The sequence below is a fragment of the Triticum aestivum genome, chromosome 3D (genome assembly GCF_018294505.1).
Source record: "Triticum aestivum cultivar Chinese Spring chromosome 3D, IWGSC CS RefSeq v2.1, whole genome shotgun sequence".
Classification (NCBI taxonomy): domain Eukaryota; kingdom Viridiplantae; phylum Streptophyta; class Magnoliopsida; order Poales; family Poaceae; genus Triticum; species Triticum aestivum.
In genome coordinates, this window is record NC_057802.1 from 210,695,158 (window position 1) to 210,716,980 (window position 21,823).

At 50.0% G+C, this 21,823-nt stretch overlaps 1 protein-coding gene across 1 annotated transcript in view; it reads left to right on the forward strand.

Annotated features, from left to right (window-relative positions):
* Window positions 1-21,429, forward strand: part of LOC123076243 (TANK-binding kinase 1-binding protein 1) — a 94,017-nt gene extending 72,588 nt beyond the window's left edge. Inside the window, exons 3-4 of the mRNA XM_044498600.1 lie at window positions 19,677-19,968; window positions 20,805-21,429. Of these exons, the coding sequence (XP_044354535.1) occupies window positions 19,677-19,968; window positions 20,805-21,357 (845 nt within the window). The 3' untranslated portion in view covers window positions 21,358-21,429. The remainder of the gene's footprint in view (window positions 1-19,676; window positions 19,969-20,804) is intronic.
* The last annotated feature ends 394 nt before the right edge of the window (window positions 21,430-21,823 follow it).

A 21,823-nucleotide genomic window follows, 5' to 3' on the forward strand; every position in this document is an offset into this window, starting at 1 on the left:
GCTCTTTTCGCCCATCATCTGGTTGAATCCTTGCTTATCCATTTTACCGGAGTGTCAAGTCCTCTTTTGAAATCATTTTCTTGCCAAACTTTGCTTTCCTTTTCTATGTGGATGCCATCCCAATTCTTTCGTTCTTATTCCTTCTCTATCTTGTTCTAACCGGAGTGGTTTCAGAGTTTATCTTGTTCTTTGATCTTTTGATTCTCGTCATAATCGTTGTTCCTCTTTTCTACCTGAGTGTTCTCGACCTTGTTCATCTTCGCTTGCACTCTTGTTTATCTCATCCTCTTCTCTTCCGTCTCGCTCCTAAGATCTCGGGACAAGATCTTCTGTTAGTGGAGGAGAGTTGTAACGCCCCGAGACTGATGCTTCAGTTACCCTTCCATTTATGTTAGTTGTTGACGTGTGTTTATTATGTTTGTTGCATTATCATAATTATTTTGCATATTTCTTTTCCCTATGTTGTTGCCATGATCATGATGAATGTCATTGCCGTATTTTTATTCTTGCATCATGTTCATCTTTTATAATATTGCATTGTGCCATCCTTGTTTGTTTGCCATGGCTGTGTCACTTGCTTTGTTCAATGCTTCATGTTGTGATATTGCCTTTGTCATTTTGTTGCATTTGCATCATGATCATTTGTCTTGTGCATATTTGTTGTGAGATTGTTATATTTGTGAACTCCTCTTCATCTTCTTCTCCACCAATGACCCATTGCATGATCATGTTCTTCCCTTTCATCTTTTCCATTTATTTGGGATATTTATGTCAGGACCCCGATTCCAAGTCACATCGATCTAGCCGGTAACACCTCATATCACTTTGCGGCCTCACGCACGGTATTCCCACGAGTGTCGCCTTACCATGGCCCGGGACCGTTTGCGCCTTTTGGCTCACGTATATGATAGTGTCGCTAGCATCCATATGACAGAGAACCCAGGCCGACATGACTAGTCGTGAACCCAAAGTGGCACTAACTTACGGGGACAGGCATACATGAATCAACATCAAGCATGCCGGTCAGTAGCGTGCGAATCCGGGCTATAGCACTGGGCTAACAGGACTCCAGTGAACCGGGCTGTAGCAGGCTAGGCAGGACTCCGGATGTCACCCCGTGACATTTCCCCGAAGGGACAGACACAGGAACGAAGTGAATCACATGCCGGCCAGTTAAGTGTTCCGGAGCAGTAGTGCTAGGCTAGCAGGACTCCGGTGAACCGGGCTGTAGCGGACTACTATGGCTCATGGAAGCACAAGACTACATTTCCCCATAAGAGAGGCTACCAAGGATAAACAACTAGGTTGTCGGATCCCACACATACCAAGCATTTCAATCATACACACAATATGCTCGATATGTGTAAATACAACATGGCATCACAGCATAACTCTACGACTCAAGTATTTATTCATTAGGCTCCGAGGAGCGAGATATTACAAACATGGGTCTCATGACCCAACATTCAGAGCATACAAGTCAAAGCACATGCGGAAGCTTAACACGTCTGAGTACAGACATCTACAAATGAAAAAGGTTGAGAAGCCTGACTATCTACCAGATCCTACCGAGGGCACAAGATCGTAGCTGAGGTATCAAGCTAAACGTCGAAGTCCACACGGAACTACTAGCGAGACTGACGTCTCTCTACAAAACATAAAATAGGCAAACGTGAGTACAAAGGTACCCAGCAAGACTTACATCAGAACTAGCTACATATGCATCGGTATCAACAAAGGGGGTGGTGGAGTTTAACTGCAGCAAGCCAGCTTTGACTCGGTGGCTATCCTGAACTACCACTGCAAGTAACTCTTTTGAGGTGGCGCACACGAGTCCACATATTCACCATTTCAATACACCACTATGGATCTACTCCCGTCTCCCTACGAGAACGCCATCCATAGCACTCACGCTTATCTTGCGCATTTTAGAGTATCCACTTTCACTTGTCTATGAACTGTATAGGAAACCCAGAAGTCCTTTACCGCGGACACGGCTATTCGAATAGATGATGTTAACCCTGCAGGGGTGTACTTCTTCACACACGCTCTCGCCACTTACCACCATGTACACGTCGTGTATCTCGGCAACCTTCAAGCGGAAGCCTGGCGAGGGAGTCGGCCATGACCTGACTAACCACACAAGTCTCTAGTCCAGGTTTATCGCCTATTCGGGTTCCATCCGCAAGGAGATCCGGCCGGGGTGTCGCTCACGGCCCCAAACGATGGGTGCAGGGTTCCCAAGCCCACCTCCATGGATGGATCTACGCTTGGTACACCGTGCCACGGTGCCTAGTCTGTCCCAAGCCCACCTGTACCGGGTGCCACTTGGTAGACTACTAACACAACCTACAAACACCAGAAACTAGTTGCAACTCCTGGACAGAGATCGAGGCGGTTAATAAGCCGAGAGGGGTCGAGTTACCGGAACCCAATGTGTGGTAGTAACTATTCATGGATCACAAACACAGAACTTAGTTCCTGAGGATGGTTTCAATGAGACAACCCACCATGTACTCCTACATGGCCTCTCACCGCTACCTTTACCAAATCGTGTTCACACACTTAGCTCTCAACAGTAGGACATGTTCACCACATTCCAATTCATCCCCGATGAATCAGACCTGACTCAACTCTAAGCAGTAGCAGGCATGACAAACAAGCATGAATGAGTAGGAACATCAGGGCTCAAACAACTCCTACTCATGCTAGTGGGTTTGATCTATTTACTGTGGCAATGACAGGTCATGCAGAGGAAAAGGGGTTCAACTACCGCAGCATGTAACAGTTGAATCATTGTTGTCCTAATGCAGTAAAAGAGAGCAGGAGCGAGAGAGTGGGATTGTATCGGAATGAACAAGGGGGTTTTGCTTGCCTGGCACTTCTAAAGATAATATAGTTCTTCATCGGTGCCATCGATCACGTCGTGGGAAACATCGTCGACTGAGAGGGGACGGTTACCGGCAAACAGAGAAGGACACAATCAATGCAATGCAACAATATGATGCATGAATGTGACATGGCAATATGAGTGTGTTGGCCTAATGCAACTACAACCAAATGGGTTTGGGTCATTTTGAACCAAAGATTCAATCCCAAACTCAATTTATGAATTTAAATAGTGCCTTATCATGGTTTGCACTAAACAGCAAGGTTAAGTTGCTTTATCATGCATGAAACCAGTGCAGATGGATAGATTGGATTTTTCTGATCATTTTTCATATATAAATCTTTTCCATTGGAGTTATAGATTATTTTCTATGAATTTTAGAAGTTTGGGGTATTTTCTGAAATAAATAAATCATCTCTGATTTATTTAAATGTCACATCCTAGCTAGTTCATGCATTAGAGTGTTGCATCATCTTTACTTTTCCATAAACTTGAAATGGGGATGACAGAACCCCCAGCCCCCCCTGAAAACAACTAGGGTTTACTAAAATCATTTTCAATGAACCTGAAATGCCCTTCTAAAAAGTCCACCCTTTTTGTCTTGGGTTAGAACCTCTGAAAAAATGGGTTCACAATTTTCTAGGTCATCACAAGATCATTGAATTAAATCATATGTAACTTGCATTTGGGCATTTAATGATAGTAAATAATTTAAATACCTAAATAATTCTGGAAATAAATGTGGGCTGTTGGAAATAATCTAAACAGAGTCCCAAATTATTTTCAGGATTTTTGAAAGTGCCTAACTATTTTTAATAAAGCCACACAGTTACAAAAAAATAGAAAAAGACAAAAACAGAATAAAGAGAGGGAGAGAATCTTACCTGGCAGCCCCCTGGCCGGCCTAGCACTGTGCTGGCCCGTGCCAGCCATCTGCTTCCTCTAACCAGAGCAGGCAGAGAGGTGACGCCGGCGCGCGCGAGCTCGCCACAGCGCCACCTGCTTGCCGCCCGCGCCCCTGAACACCTAGGCGAGCTCCACGTCCCCGCCCCGACCCCGCAGACACCTCACACGCCCCCTGCCTCTCTCCCTCGCCCTCTCGCGCCATGGCCGACGCACCTGCCGCCGCACCGCCGACGTAGTCGCGCTCTCCGTCGTCCTCGCACCGCCCCGTCTTGTCCACGAGCTCTGCCGCTGTCCGCTACACCGAGCTAGCCGAGCCCCGAGCGGTCGCACGCTCTGCATCGCCTCCTTCGACCTCGTCTCCACCGAACACCGCCGGAGATCCCCTTCGCTGGTGCTGCCGCATCAGCTCGTCCCCGACCTCGCCGACTGCTCCATCGTGACTGCCGTGAGCCCAGCTACCTCCTCCCCCATCCCTTTCTCGCTCTCAAGCATCGTAGCAACCGCATGGAGCTTCACCGCATGCGCCGCCGCCGAGCTCGTTGCTGACGATGCTCCGGCCACCCAACGGCCACACCACCTTGTCCAACACACTCACCGCATCCCCAGAAGCCCGTAGCACCACCCCACCCGCCTCGCCGTGCCCCCTAGCGACGGGTTCGACCTCGCCCGAACTCCGGCAGCCGCACAGCTCGTCGCTGGCGACGTTTCCGGCGCCCCGAGCCCAACCGCCACCACCACTCGACGCGGCTCACCGCTAGCTGCTCGTAGATGGTCTCCGCCGCCCATTTGGTCGCCGGAGCACGAAACCCGCACCGCGCCGCCGCGTCTAGCCTCGCCGGCAGCTAAACACCGGTGAGGTGACCCCGCTGACCGTTGACCAGGTGGGCCCAGCTTGACTCCCTGGGTCACTGACGTGTGGGCCCCAGGCCACTAACTAAACTAAGTTAGTATTAGTTTAACGCTAACTAAATTTAGTTAGGTTAACTAACTATTGACAGACGGGACCCACTGGTCAGTTTGACCTGGACCGACCCCGTTGACCGCTGACGTCACCCTGACGGAATAAGTATTTTCTGGATTTATTTTTATACAGGAAATTCCAGAAAATACTACAAACTTCAAAAATTCATAGAAATTAATCTGTAACTCCAAATCCAAAGATTTATATACGAATTTTGATCAGAAAAATTCAATCCATCTATCTGTACTGGCTTCATGCATGTCAGAACACTTTTAACCCTGCTGTTTAGGTGAAACAAGTTACTACACTAATATCACCTCTTATTTTGGGTTAGCATTTGGATCCTTGATCCAAATGAACTCAAACCAATCTGTCCTAAGTTGCTTTAGCCAAAACACACTCATTTTGCCATGTCATTGCATGCACCATATTGTTGCATATTGCCATGTGGTGATTGTGTTCCGATGTGTTCTTCGTGGTAGGTTCTGCCTCCGAGGATATTCACGAGTATCCAACTGAAGGGCAGTATTCCACTACCACTCTGTCAGGCAAGCAACCCCATTGATCATTTCGATACAAACCCATCTTCTCGCTTCTGCTCTCGTTTACTACATTAAGACAACGTGTTTCCAACTGCTGCGTGTTGCGGTAGTTGAACCCACTTCCTCTGCATGACCTGCCATTGCCACAGTAACTAGATGAAACCCACTAGCATGTGTAGGAGTTGTTGAGCCATGTTTGTGTTTCCTACCATGCTATGCTTAGAATCGTGTCAGGTCTGGCTCATCGGGGTGATGAACTAGAGTGAAAGGTTGTGTCGGTAATGAGAGTGAAGTGTTGAACATGATTTGGTAAAGGTATCGATGAGAGGCCATGTAGGAGTACATGGTGGGTTGTTTCATTGAGGCCGTCCTTAAGAACTGAGATCTATATGCGTGATTTAAGATTTAGCTATTACCACACATTGGGCCCTGAAATATGACCCCGCTCGACTTACTGACCCCTCTTGTCCTCTGTCCAGGAGTTGCAAGTAGTTTCTGGTGTTTGTAGTTGCTGGAGGTCGTGCATAGCGCTGACTTTAGGGGTGGGCTGTGATGCGGTAGGCTCGTGGCACGGTGTACCGAGTCGCCCGTTTGGTGTCTCGGGAACCCTGCACACATTGTTTGGGGCCGTTGAGGACACCCCGGCTGGATTTCCTTGCGGATGGAACCCCATATAGGCGATAAACCTAGACTAGAGACTTGCGTGGTTAGTCAGGTCGTGGTCTACACCCACGTCGGCTTTCGCTTGAAGTCTGCCGAGCACATGTCGGGTGCAGACGCTAAGTGGTGGAAACATGTGTGACGAAGTACACCCCTGCAGGGTATAAAACTATTCGAATAGCCGCGTCCGCGGTAAAGGACTACTTGGTCGCTTATGCAGTTCATAGACAAGTTAATGGTTACTACTAAAAGACTCAAGATAAGTGTGAGTACCGCGGATGGCCCTCTCGTAGGATGACGAGGGACGATCCACGGTGGAGTATTGTGATGGTGATTAGTGGACTCGTGTGCGAAAACTATTTTACAAGTGGTGTCTCGTAGGATAGCTTAGCCAAGAGTCAAAGCTGGCTTGCTGCAATAACACCACTACCTTCTTGAGAATGTGCATGTATAGTAGGATCTGTTGTAAGACTTGCTGAGTACCTTTGTACTCATGTTGCTTTAATTACTGTTTTCAGACGACAACACCGCCCCCTCCGATGGGTTCTACGTAGATCTCGACGTTGACGAGTGACTTGCCACCCAGGTGGTGATCTGAGCTTGCGAAGGGCCCTATGTAGATAGACAGGCTTCGCCAAGCCTTCTTTCTTTCTAGTTGTCTGTACTCAGACAAGTTTGCTTTCGCATGTGCTTGTATGTTTGTATGACTTGAGTGTCGGGTCATGTGACCCCTACCTGTATGAACATGTTATGTACGGCTCTCCGGAGCCTTTAAATAAAGTACTTTGAGTTGTAGAGTTTTGTTGTGATGCCATGTTGTATTTACACATATCGAGCATATTGTGTGTATGATTGAAATGCTTGGTATGTGTGGGATCCGACAATCTAGTTGTTTATCCTTGGCAGCCTCTCTTATGGGGAAATGTAGTCTAGTGCTTCCATGAGCCATAGTAGTCCGCTACAGCCCGGTTCACCAGAGTCCTGCTAGCCCAGCACTACTGCTCCGGAACACTTGACTGGCCGGCATGTGTTTCACTTCGTTCCTGTGTCTGTCCCTTCGAGGAAATGTCACGCGGTGACATCCGGAGTCCTGTTAGCCCAGTGCTACAGCCCGGATTCACATGCTGTTGACTGACATGCTCGATGTTGATTCATGTATGCCTGTCCCCGTAAGTTAGCGCCGCTTTTGGTTCACGACTAGCCATGTCGGCCCGGGTTCTCTGTCATATGGATGCTAGCAACACTATCATATACGTGAGCCAAAAGGCGCAAACGGTCCCGGGCCATGGTAAGGCGACACCCGTGGGAATACCGTGCGTGAGGCCGCAAAGTGATATGAGGTGTTACAGGCTAGATCGGTGTGACTTAGAATCGGGGTCCTGACAGCGTTGGCATCAGAGCCGGACTGCCTGTAGGTTCGTCAAGCCAAACTGGTCGATGTTGAGTCTAGAAATGCTTTAGTTATATGTAGGGGAATTGATTGTGGGAGGGACGTAAGGCTATTTTTACTCCTTTACCTTATGCCCTCTGATCTGAGTCTTTCTCTTCTCATTCTACGTGGGTTAAGGACTAGGCTCTCTTCTCTCTATCAGGTTCATGTGTTACTAATCTGTAGTAACTTATAGGATTGTTGGTTACAAACCCAGTTGAGTTTCTACTACTTTTAGTATGTTGTCAGTTGAACCAGAACCTTGATATGATGTTGTTGAGTGGTTTTGCAAACTGTTGTGAATGTCTCAAATCTTTTTCTGAGCATTTACAGCCGTTATGCTGTCCGATTTCTCCTAGAAAATTATAATGCCTTTGCATTATTTCGTGCTTTTAGATGGCCACCCATTCCCGGAATCAAGTGGTTCGTCTGACTCGGTGCCTCGATGTACCTGGTCACACGGCCATGCTGGTCCGAGTGATGGTCGAGATAGGCTATCGATGGTATCCTGAGTATACCGTTGAGGAGCAGTTTCGAGAATTTAATCAGAGCCAATACCTTTGTACAGTCAGGATATACCCTTCCTATCCTGGAGCTACTGAACCCCTCATTTGCTCTTATGGACTTGGGGTTACCGTTGAGATGTCCATGCAGGACGCAGCTTACTCGATGATGACTATCATATGAGCCAGAACTGCCTTGCTTCGGAACACTGATTTCCGCTATATGCCAGCATCACTCCCTGGGGCACAAGGGTACTATCAGGCTATTTACTGTGACTCTACCCATGAGGATTCACTACTCCGCACCACCACCGAGATGCTTGAGGACAAGGACCGCGAGAATCGTGCCTTGCGAATGGAGCTCTTCAACGCTCGTTCTGATCACTGGGCCACTCTGACACGGTTTGCACCTGCCGTGCAGGGTGGGTATATGGACATGAGGGACTTGTACCCCGTGCGGTCTGGTCTGCCAGATTGTATGGAATGGCGTGATGTAGGAGGCATCACTCCACCCCGTGGACCCCGTCTGCCAACGTTTGTTGGACCAAGGCCACATCCAAGTCCTTATGGACCGCAAGCTCCACAGGACCGACTGTTTCCAGATGATCATGATCAGCTCCCAGGACATGGTGGTAATCTTTATGAAGATTACTACGGAGACGTCTGAGTTGGTAGTAGCTTCACTAGTAATGTAACAGTTGTATTCTCCACAATCCTGCGTGACTCGTGGGATACGACTTGGTGTGTATCACGTTCCGGAGGTGTAGAAAAATAATGTATAGGAGCTTGGAATGCCTCCGATGAGATGTAACGTCTTTCACCGTAGTTGTACTTTAGCCTGGGCTTGTACTAAACTATGTACGGTGTGTATGACCAATGGTATATATATGGCAGTTTCTATATTACCATGTCGTGCAAATGAACATCTCAACATTCCATGTCGTCCATTACATTCCGCACTTCCTTGCCAAGATTTTGCCATCCTTGTCTAAACCGTTGTCTTTTTTTTCCTAGGATGGTCAACACCCACAACAACCATGCTGCCCTGCCTCAACCGCCTTCTCTGGCCGAAGTTATGCTGGAGGCGGAAAGAAACGAGCATGAGACCAAGCGCTTGCTGGAGCGGATTGAGCAGAATACTGCACGTCATCAAGGAACGACTTGGTGTCAATCAATGACTTTGTCAAGTTGTACCCACCGAAGTTTAATCATTCCGTCGAGCCCCTCGATGCGGATGATTGGCTTCGCAGCATCACCCATAAGCTACGTTCTGCCAACTTAGTCGAAGCTGATAAGGTTACCTACGCTGCCTATCACCTCGAAGGCCCTGCTAGCCTTTGGTGGGAAAACTTTGAGGCTATGCGCCCAGCCGGCCAAATCACTACTTGGGCTGAATTCAGTGAGGCTTTCCGTGATCATCACATTCCGGAGGGTCTCATGGATCGTAAGCGGGAAGAATTCTGCAATTTCACCCAAGGCAGACTGACCGTGGATGAATACAGCCGTGAGTTTGGAAATCTGGCACGTTATGCTCCTGAAGAGGTATCCACCGACGCCAAGAAGCAGGCAAGGTTCGCAAAGGACTTAGCCCCGAGCTTCGCCGTGATCTTCGTCTGCACGAGTGCACCTCCTTCCAGAAGCTGGTCAATAAGGCTATCAGTGCTGAGACAGGTCAGACTGACTATGACGCTTCACGCAAGCACTCCCATGACTTTAGTTCTTCATCCGGCTCTGGATCTCAGAAACGGCGGGTCTGGATTCCAAACACAGCCCTGCCACCCAGGTTCACTCCGAGGCCATCCTTTGAGGCGCCTCACCCCAACCAGCAGTTTGCACCACCCAAGGTCTATGGTGGCCCCGCTGCTAATGCCGCTCCATGCCCCAATGTTGTGACATGCTTCAAGTGTGGAGAGACGGGTCACTATCTGCGCGAGTGCCCCCAGAACAACCCCAATCAGCCTGGAAAGTCCGTTGGTCGTGGCAAGCCAGCGGGGAAGACTTACTACGCCAAGCTAGCCACCACTGCACGTGGCCATGTCAACTATGTCTCAGCTGAGGAGACTCATGATGATCCCAACCTCGTCCTCGGTACGTTCCTTGTTAATTGCCATCCGGCAACTGTTCTTTTCGATACTGGAGCATCTCTTTCATTTATTTCTGAGAGATATGCTCGATTGCACAACACCACATTTTGTGACATGCCCACCTCCATGGTAATTCAAACCCCTGGTTCTAAATGGCAAACCTCTCAAGTAAGCCATGGAAATGAAATTCTTGTCGATAGATTGGTCTTCCTTGCATCACTGATAGCTCTCAAGTCCTCGGACATAAACATCATCTTGGGTATGGACGGGATGTCAGCCCATTATGCTAAGATTGATTGCTCTACTAGAACTGTTCAACTCACCCATCCATCGGGCAAGACAGTCAATGTTTTGATCCGAGTGTCTAAGCGTCAGCTCTACTCCCTAAATGCCAACCCTCTTCCAGACCTTGAAGATTTCCCGGTAGTCCGTGACTTTCTAGATGTCTTTCCAGAAGAACTGCCAGGTGTTCCACCTGACAGGGATGTCGAGTTCGTGATAGACCTTGTTCCAGGAACCGTCCCAATCTCTAGAAGACCCTATAAGATGGCACCCCTAGAACTAGCCGAGCTTAAGAAACAACTCGATGAGTCCTTGAAAAAGGGTTTCATCCGTCCTAGTTCTTCTCCATGGGCTTGCCACGTCCTCTTCGTCAAGAAGAAGGATGGAACGGATCGGATGGTTGTAGATTACCGACCTGTCAACTTGGTCACTATCAACAACAAGTATCCGCTCCCCAGGATCAACGATCTGTATGATCAGCTCGCTGGATCCTCAATCTTTTCCAAAATGGATTTGAGGTTGGGCTACCATCAAATCAAAATCAAGAACGGGGACATTCCTAAAACGGCCTTTGTTACTCGTTATGGCCAATATGAGTACACTTTCATGTCCTTCGGTTTAACCAATGCTCCAGCCACCTTCTCTCGGTTAATGAACTCGATCTTCATGGAGTATTTGGATAAATTCGTCGTGGTATACCTCGATGATATACTCATCTACTCCAAGAATGAGGAAGAACATGCCGAGCATCTAAGGCTAGTATTGATGAAACTTCGAGAGCACCGCCTTTATGCCAAATTCTCCAAGTGTGAATTTTGGTTGCCAGAAGTGACCTATCTAGGCCATGTAATCTCTGGTAAGGGTATTGCTGTCAATCCCGAGCGAGTTCAAGCCGTCCTTGATTGGACTCCACCTAAAACGGTCAAGCAAGTTCGGAGTTTCCTTGGCTTAGCGAGCTACTGTCGCCGCTTCGTCGAGAATTTCTCCAAGGTTGCTAAACCTCTAACTGAACTCCTCAAGAAAGATAAAAAGTTCAAGTGGACCCCATAGTGCGAGTTCAGCTTTCAGGAACTGAAAAGACGCCTGACATCTGCTCCCGTACTCGTGCCACCAGATTTTTCTAAGGACTTTGTTATCTATTGCGACGCCTCGTGACAAGGACTAGGTTGCATACTCATGCAAGGTCGTCATGTGATTGCCTACGCTTCTCGACAGTTGCGTCCACATGAGGATAACTATCCCACACATGATCTAGAGCTTGCAGCTGTAGTCCATGCACTCAAAACATGGCGACAATACCTTCTCGGTAATCGTTGCAAGATTTACACTAATCACCAAAGTCTGAAATACATCTTCACCCAACCGGATTTGAATCTCAGGCAAAGACGTTGGGTCGAGTTGATTACAGATTACGACTTAGGAATAACTTACACCCCAGGCAAAGCCAATGTCATGGCTGATTCGCTAAGTCGTAAATCTTATTGTAACAACTTGATGTTACAACAAAGTCAACCACTTCTCCACGAGGAATTTCGTAAGCTTAACCTTCACATTGTTCCTCGCGGATTCCTATCCACCCTGGTGGCGAAGCCTAACCTTACGAATCAAATCATAGCTGCCCAGAAGCGTGATAAGGGCATATCCCGGATTAAGGAAAACATCGCTAGCGGAGTTGCTAAATGTTTTTCCATGGATGAGCGAGGTGTTGTCTTCTTCGAGAACCGCTTGGTGGTTCCCAAGAAACAACATCTACGTCAGTTGATCCTTAAGGAAGCTCATGAATCCCCTCTCACCATTCATCCCAGTAGTACTAAGATGTATCAAGACCTACGCCAGAGGTTTTGGTGGACTAGGATGAAGAGAGAAATTGCTCAATACATTGCTAGTTGCGACGTCTGTCGTCGTGTTAAAGCAGAGCATCAACGGCCTGCTGGCACCCTTCAACCTTTGGCTATTCCTGAATGGAAATGGGATAAAATCGGTATGGATTTCATTACCGGGTTTCCCAGGACCAAGAGAGGGAATAATGCTATCTTCGTCGTTGTCGATCGTCTTTCCAAAGTAGCCCACTTCCTACCTGTTCGTGAGAGTATAACCGCTAGCCAGCTAGCTGACTTGTACATCTCCCGAATAGTGTCTCTTCATGGTGTTCCATTGGAGATTAACTCAGACCGTGGAAGTCTTTTCACCTCTCGATTTTGGGAAAGTTTCCAAAATGCTATGGGAACTCGTCTCTCCTTTAGCACCGCCTTCCACCCTCAATCAAGTGGTCAGTAGAACGAGTCAATCAAATTCTGGATGATATGCTCCGAGCTTCTGTCATCTCTTTCCGTATGGATTGGGAGAAATGCCTTCCATTCGCCGAGTTCGCTTATAACAATAGTTATCAAGCTAGCTTGGGCAAAGCTCCTTTCGAAGTTCTCTATGGATGAAAATGCCGAACGCCTCTTAACTGGTCAGAAACCGGGGAAAGACAACTCTTTGGCCCGGACATGATTCAGGAAGGAGAAGAGCAGGTTCGCATTATTCGTGAGAAATTGAAAACAGCCCAATCTCGTCAAAAGAGCCAATATGACCACACACATAAGCTCATGACTTATGAAGTTGGCGAGAAGGCTTACCTTCGGGTTACTCCTTTGAAGGGAACCCATCGATTCGATATCAAAGGCAAATTGGCTCCTCGTTACATTGGACCCTTTCGCATTCTTGCCAAACGAGGGGAAGTTGCCTACCAATTGGAACTACCTCCGCATCTCTCCAGAGTTCATGATGTCTTCCACGTTTCTCAACTCAGGCGTTGCTTCTCGGATCCTATCCGTGGAGTGGACCACGAAACGCTTGATCTCCAAGATAATCTCACATATCGAGAATATCCCGTTCGTATCCTTGACCAAGCCGAGCGTACCACTCGACGCCAGAATATCAAGTTTCTCAAGGTTCAATGGTCACACCATTCCGAGAAAGAAGCTACTTGGGAAAGGGAGGATCGTCTTCGACTTGAGTACCCCACCTTCTTCCCAACGGATCCTAAATCTCGGGACGAGATTCTTTTGAGTGGGGGTGAGTTGTCACATCCAAGCTAGTTCATGCATTAGAGTGTTGCATCATGTTTACTTTTCCAAAAACATGAAATGGGGATGACAGAACCCCCAGCCCCCCTGAAAACAACTAGGGTTTACTAATATCATTTTCAATGAACCTGAAATGCCCTTCTAAAAAGTCCACCCTTTTTGTCTTGGGTTAGAACCTCTCATAAATTGGGTCACAATTTTCTAGGTCATCACAAGATCATTGAATTAAATCATATGTAACTTGCATTTGGGCATTTAAATGCTAGTAAATAATTTAAATGCCCAAATAATTCTGGAAATAAGTGTGGGCTGCTGGAAATAATCTAAACAGAGTCCCTAATTATTTTCAGGATTTTTGAAAGTGCCTAACTATTTTTAATAAAGCCACACAGTTACACAAAAATAGAAAAAGACAAAAACAGAATAAAGAGAGGGAGAGAATCTTACCTGGTAGCCCACTGGCTGGCCCAGCACTGTGCTGGCCCGTGCCAACCAGCTACTTCCTCTCGCCAGAGCAGGCAGAGATGTGACACCGGCGTGCGCGAGCTCGCCACGGCGCCACCTGCTTGCCGCTCGCGCCCCTGAACACCTGGGCGAGCTCCATGTCGCTGCCCCGACCCCGCAGACACCTCACACGCCCCTGCCTCTCTCCCTCGCCCTCTCCCGCCATGGCCGATGCACCTTCTGCCGCACCGCCGACGTAGCCGCGCTCTCCGTCATCCTCGCACCGCCCCGTCTTGTCCACGAGCTCCGCCGCCGTCTGCTACGCCGAGCTAGCCGAGCCCCGAGCGCTCGCACACTCTGCACCGCCTCCTTCGACCCCGTCTCCACCGAACACCGCCGGAGATCCCCTTCGCCGTCGCCGCCGCATCAGCTCGTCCCCGACCTCGCCGATTGCTCCGTCGTGACCGCCGTGAGCCCAGCTACCTCCTCCCCCATCCTGTTCTCGCTCTCGAGCATCATAGCGACCGCATGGAGCTTCACCGCACACGCCGCCGCCGAGCTCGTCGCCGACGATGCTCCGGCCACCCAACGGCCACACCACCTTATCCAACACACTCACTGCATCCCCAGGAGCCCGTAGCACCACCCCACGCGCCTCGCCGTGCCCCTAGCGACAGGTTCGAGCTTGCCCGAACCCCGGCAGCCGCACAGCTCATCGCCGGCGTCGTTTCCGGCGACCCCGAGCCCAACCACCACCACCACTTGACGCGGCTCGCTTCTAGCTATTCGTAGATTGTCTCCGCCGCCCATTTGGTCGCCGGAGCACGAAACCCGCACCCCACAGCCGCGTCTGGCCTCGCTGGCGGCTAAACGTCGGCGAGTTGACCGCTGACCGTTGACTGGGTGGGCCCAGTTTGACCCCCTGGGTCACTGACGTGTGGGCCCTAGGCCACTAACTAAACTAAGTTAGTATTAGTTTAACGCTAACTAAATTTAGTTAGTTTAACTAACTACTGACAGACGGGACCCACTGGTTAGTTTGACCTGGACCGGCCCCGTTGACCGCTGACGTCACCCTGACGCAATAAGTATTTTCTGGATTTATTTTTATACAGGAAATTCCAGAAAATACTACAAACTTCAAAAATTCATAGAAATTAATTTGTAACTCCAAATCCAAAGATTTATATATGAATTTTGATCAGAAAAATTCAATCTTTCCATCTGTACTGGCTTCATGCATGTCAGAACACTCTAACCCTGCTGTTTAGGTGAAACAAGTTAATGCACTAATATCACCTCTTATTTTGGGTTAGCATTTGGATCCTTGATCCAAATGAACTCAAACCAATCTGTCCTAAGTTGCATTAGCTAAAACACACTCATTTTGCCATGTCATTGCGTGCATCATATTATTGCATATTGCCATGTGGTGATTGTGTTTCGATGTGTTCTTCGTGGTAGGTTCTGCCTCCGAGGATATTCACGAGTATCCAACTGAAGGGCAGTATTCCACTACCACTCTATCAGGCAAGCAACCCCATTGATCATTTCGATACAAACCCATCTTCTCGCTTCTGCTCTCGTTTACTGCATTAAGACAACGTGTTTCAAACTGCTGTGTGTTGCGGTAGTTGAACCCACTTCCTCTTCATGACCTGCCATTGCCACAGTAACTAGATGAAACCCACTAGCATGTGTAGGAGTTGGTTGAGCCATGTTTGTGTTTCCTACCATGCTATGCTTGCTATGCTTAGAGTCGTGTCAGGTCTAGCTCATCGGGGTGATGAACTAGAGTGAATGGTTGTGTCGGTAATGAGAGTGAAGTGTTGAACATGATTTGGTAAAGGTGTCGATGAGAGGCCATGTAGGAGTACATGGTGGGTTGTTTCATTGAGGCCGTCCTTAAGAACTAAGATCTGTATGCGTGATTTAAGATTCGGCTACTACCACACATTGGGCCCTGAAATATGACCCCGCTCGACTTACTCACCCCTCTCATTCTCTGTCCAGGAGTTGTAAGTAGATTCTGGTGTTTGTAGTTGCTGGAGGTCGTGCGCAGCGCTGACCTTAGGGGTGGGCTGTGATGCGGTAGGCTCGTGGCACGGTGTACCGAGTCGCCCGTTTGGTGTCTCGGGAACCCTGCACACATCGTTTGGGGCCGTTGAGGACACCCCGGCCGGATTTCCTTGCGGATGGAACCCGAATAGGCGATAAACCTGGACTAGAGACTTGTGTGGTTAGTCAGGTCGTGGTCTACACCCACGTCGGCTTTCGCTTGAAGTCTGCCGAGCACATGTCGTGTGCAGACGCTAAGTGGTGGAAACATGTGTGACGAAGTACACCCCTGCAGGGTATAAAACTATTCGAATAGCCGCGTCCGCGGTAAAGGACTACTTGGTCGCTTATGCAGTTCATAGACAAGTTAATGGTTACTACTAAAAGACTCAAGATAAGTGTGAGTACCGTGGATGGCCCTCTCGTAGGATGACGAGGGAGGATCCACGGTGGAGTATTGTGATGGTGATTAGTGGACTCGTGTGCGAAAACTATTTTACAAGTGGTGTCTCGTAGGATAGCTTAGCCAAGAGTCAAAGCTGGCTTGCTGCAATAACTCCACTACCTTCTTGAGAATGTGCATGTATAGTAGGATCTGTTGTAAGACTTGCTGAGTACCTTTGTACTCATGTTGCTTTAATTACTGTTTTTAGACGACAACGCCGCCCCCTCCGATGGGTTCTATGTAGATCTCGACGTTGACGAGTGACTTGCCACCCAGGTGGTGATCTGAGCTTGTGAAGGGCCCTAGGTAGATAGACAGGCTTCGTCAAGCCTTCTTTCTTTCTAGTTGTCTGTACTCAGACAAGTTTGCTTTCGCATGTGCTTGTATGTTTGTATGACTTGAGTGTCGGGTCATGTGACCCCTACCTGTATGAACATGTTATGTACAGCTCTCCGGAGCCTTTAAATAAAGTACTTTGAGTTGTAGAGTTTTGTTGTGATGCCATGTTGTATTTACACATATCGAGCATATTGTGTGTATGATTGAAATGCTTGGTATGTGTGGGATCCGACAATCTTGTTGTTTATCCTTGGCAGCCTCTCTTATGGGGAAATGTAGTCTAGTGCTTCCATGAGCCATAGTAGTTCGCTACAGCCCGGTTCACCGGAGTCCTACTAGCCCAGCACTACTCCTCCGGAACACTTGACTGGCCGGCATGTGTTTCACTTTGTTCCTGTGTCTGTCCCTTCGGGAAAATGTCACGCGGTGACATCCAGAGTCCTGTTAACCCAGTGCTACAGCCCGGATTCACACGCTGTTGACCGACATGCTCGATGTTGATTCATGTAGGCCTGTCCTCGTAAGTTAGTGCCGCTTTGGGTTCACGACTAGCCATGTCGGCCCGGGTTCTCTGTCATATGGATGCTAGCGACACTATCATATACGTGAGCCAAAAGGCGCAAACGGTCCCGGGCCATGGTAAGGCGACACCCGTGGGAATACCGTGTGTGAGGCCGCAAAGTGATATGAGGTGTTACAGGCTAGATTGGTGTGACTTAAAATCAGGGTCCTGACATTAAAATCCCAGAAAATATTTACTGCGTCAGCATCGCGTCACTGTGACGTCAGCAAGTCAACTACGGCTGACCAGGTCAAACCTGACCAGTGGGGTCCACTGGTCAGTCACACAGTGCTGTCTGGGTCAACGACATGTGGGGTCGGGTCAACGGCCACGTCAGCAAGTCAGCCCTGACGCGTGGGTCCGCTAGTTTTGTTAATTAATCTAACTTAAATCTAACTAGCGGCTTAATTAGGCAGCAGAGCCCACTGTCAGTGTCTATAGAGTGGGGTTAATTAGTGGTGTTAGCTGCTAATGATGACGCCACGTCATCATCGCCGGCGTTTAACCACCGTCGTAAACAGAGCACGACGAGGTTGCTCATCCGGCCAACTCCGGCGATGAGAGGTCGCGCGACCGGGCGCGTTGGAAGCGGTGCAACGAGGCGCGTCCGTTGGTCGCCTCGGGAGGCGCTGGGGTGGCGTGCAACGGCGGGGACAGCGAGTTGGGCGGCGGTCGGAGTTCGGCCGGGTGCGGGGACGTGGCTGCAGCGCTCGAGAGAGCGAGTTGGGGTGCGGGTTGGGTTCCTGGCGAGGTCTGGAGCACGTCCATGTGCCTAGGAGCGACAAACACGGCCTCTGGCCACGGCGGCGAGGAGCTCAGGCGGCGGCGCGAATCGGTCGCCGGCGGAACAGTGGCCATGGCGAGAAAAGGAGCACGGGAGCAAGGGGAGAGGAGGCAGGGGCTCACGGCGAGTCGGTTGGAGCAGACGACGAGCTCGGGGGAGGTCGGACAGCGGCGTAGCGAAGCCGGCGATCTCGGGCGGCCGGAGATGGGGAAGACGGCGTGGGCGGCGATGCAGGGCTCCCGGCGTTGTCTTGGAGTCGTCCGAGCTTGCGTGGGTTGGCGGAGAGGTAGCTGGAGTCTGGGCGGTGCTCGGGGGCATGGCCACGGGGCAAGGGGACGGCGGTGGTCCCGGTGGCAGCAAGCGGCGACGACGGCAAAGCTCGGTTGCGCGAGAGAGAGAGGGTTAGAGGAGGGGGCGAGAGCAGAGAGTAACGGGGAGAGGCAGAGAGGGGTCCAGGGCGGCGACGAGGGAAGGATCGGGGCTCCCAGGTGGAAGCAGGAGATGGCCGAAGCCGCACGCGCGCGCACCACGCCTCTCCTCTGCCTACTGGCTGAAGGAAGAAGACATGCGTGCCCCTGTGGGCTAGGCCCACAGTGTTGGGCCTGGTGGGCTGTGCCAGGTAGGTGGCCAGGTAACTTCTCTCTCTCTCTAATTTAGTTTCTGTTTTCTATTTATTTGCTCTGTTTTGATTAGTTTAGCACTAAATCATTTTTATATAATTCTGAGAATATTTTTGGGCACTCTCTGAATTAATCCGGTGTCCCTCAATATTTCTCAGAATATTTGGAGCTGTCAAAATATCTATAGCAATGTTTTGGAGCCCCAATCAAATACAATATCTGTTGAGGTAAAAATCCAAGATGGCTAGGAAAAATGTGCATCACCTCTGGTTGCTGTTTCCAGCATTTCCAAAAATCATGAACATTTTTCTAAGACCATTTTGGGTTCTTGGAATTTATTTTAGTTGAACCTATTTGATTTCTCTTAGGTGCTAGGGTTTGAGTCAATCCTCATTTCAAATTCACATAACTTTAGACATGATGCATGGATGCAATGCCACTATCTGCAACCAAATTCTAGGGCCGTGACAATTTATTTTCCCTTCCTCCATTAATGTTCATTCTTTCCCTATATCTAATTCACCATGCCTACACGTTCTCTGTCGAATTTCATCCCTTTTGAAGTTGTTTTGGTTGGGTTCAAAACAGCATCAAGTTTGAAGTTGATTCAAACTTGGTTTAATTTTCTACCTTTAAAAATGCCCTGAGCAATTTATTCACATAGTACATATTTCCAGGAGTTCATTGATATTTTTATATCTCTCACATCCCTTCCCTAAGCCCCTGTGCATTTCTTCAAGATCTGTTTAGTTTTTATAAACAGAGAGTTTCAGAAGAAAGGAAACAGGAGAAAAGACCAACCTGCCAGCCCAACCGCGGCCCAGTAGTAGCAGCCCGCAGCCCAGCCTAGCCTCTCTCTTTTTCTCTCCCTGGTAACTTGCCACGCTGGTCACCGTGCCGACCCCACCTGCAGCAACCGATACCCTCTCTTTTTCTTCCACCTCTTGCGACCTCCCCCTCACAGTAAAACTGGAGCAGCAGCAAACAGGGCCACCGTGGCCACGGCACCGCGCCCGCTCCTCCTATAAAACCCGCGCTCCTCGTCCTAGGGTTCCGTCCTCCTCCTCTTTCCCTCCTCGCCCCGCCGCCCGGTAAGCATCCAGTTCCACCGCGCCTCCTTCCCCAAGCCCAACGCCATGGAAGGCTCGGACCCGAGCTCGCCGTTGGCGTGATGAGCTCCGTCGGATCCCCTCCTCCGTCCACAAGCCCCGGGACGCCGCCGTGACTCCGTTACACGCCTTCCCCGAGTCGGATCGCCAATTTCCTCGACATCTTCTTCCTCTGCTCGACTTCTTCAGGGAACGCGAACACCTCCACGATCAGCGCTTCTTCCTGTACGCCTCCGTCGTCGCGTACCCGGCCTCCACGTCGTATCCTTCGAGCCCATGGTGAGCAGTCGCCCCTCCCCAGTCCTTCCCCGGCGTGATTTTCATCCCGTAGGCGTCGTTTTGATCTTGACCGAGGCACGTCCGCCATGGCCGTTTCTGAACAAAGCCGAGGCTCTGTTTCCACGCACCAGCACACCTTGCTGCCGCCCCTTGCTGCCGCCCCTTGCTGCACTTGCGCACCTTGCCAGATGCTGCTTCCGCCCGCACACCAGGCTGTCGCCGTCGCCTCGCCGCAGACCCGCAACCTCACCAGTTTCCGCATGCACGCACACCAGCAGCTCTCGCGCGCAATCAGAGCCTCGCCCGTCGCCTTGCAGTCATCCCATGCATCGCCGTGGTCGCCGCCATGGCCACAAGCTCGGCCTCCCGCAAGCCCCACCTGTGCATCCACACACACAGCAAGCGCCCGCCACAACCAAGTTTCCCTTGCCTATTTCCGCACCCCCGCCGGTGCTCTACTGCGGCAGAGGCCGCTGCCTTTGGTCACCGCCGTTGCCGTCGGTTGTCGTTGTGCAGCCATGGTCAAAGTCGATCTGCTGATCGATAGCTCAAAGGAGCCAGGGAGCATTGCATATTTACAGAATTGCCACTGTTTTACATTATCTATAGCTAAATATCCATGCATCCAAATAAAATATGTCATATATGAATCTTGCTTATATTTTCATCTACTTTCACAATATCACACTTTCATCCAGGGAAACGTTTCCCTATGGTGCGCCGTTCGAGCGTTTCGGCTGGTCGTGCACGCGCACTTTCTTTTACTCTTGCTGCTAGTAGGCCCACCCCATCGCTTTTTCTCATACCTTATCGTCTCGCACCCGCTCTCTCCACAGCCTGTCATTTGCTCTTCTTCATCCCGCATCTCAGCTTTTCTCCTCTAACAAATCGCCAGCAACGGCATGGCTGCCCATCGCCCCCGGCCACCCGTCGCCGGCAGGCGAGGTCGTCGGCGTCGACTCAACTGAGGCTGCGTGCTGCAACCCGCCACGACGGACAGCCGCTAGCCTGGGGCGACGGCCTGGCCGTGCGCCACCACACCCCGAGTCCTCTTGCGTTTGCGCTGCACGCTCCGACGAGGCCTTGCTACGAGCGGCGACCGGTCGCCGGAGACTGGCACAGCAGCGAGGCATGCTGCAACCTGCGTCCGTCGAAGCTGGAACCGCCATCTCGGCGTGCTGCAACCAGGCAACACAGAGCTGCGACGGGGGCGGGTGGCGACGGGCGGGGCTGGGATTGCTGGAGCCAGCGACGGGAGGTACTACAACCGGTGTCATCGGGAGCATCGACGGTCCGCGGCGGTGCTCCAAATTTTTCTTTGGTGGAAAGACAACGAGGTGGCTTCTTTTGCTGGAACCGGCCCATACTTTTGCTACTACCTTCTTTTGATTTTGCTGGAGCCGGCTAGAAATTTGCTACTACCGTATTTTGATTTTCGCTGAAAGAAGCCTAATTTTTTGCGACCACCGTCTTCTACTTTTGCTGGAACCAGTATTTGATTTTGTTTTTTGCTGGAAACATTATTTGATTTTGCTGGAACCAGCGAGTGGATTTGCTACAACTAGCGCCCAGATTTGCTACAAACCACAACAATGAAGTGTCGCCGGCGGTGACGGTGCTGTGATTTTTGCTACAACCGGTGCCCAGATTTGCTACAAGCCTACAACCAACGACAACGAAGTGTGGCCGGCGACGACGGTGCTGCGATTATTTTTGGTTGCAACCAGGGAACGGCGAGCGTGGCCGGCGAAGACGACACACGATTTTTTGTTGCTGCAGCGGGTGCTGGGATTTTATGCGGAACCATGGGGGCTCCTGGAACTGCGGTTGTCCGGGATCGAGAATGGCGAGCTGG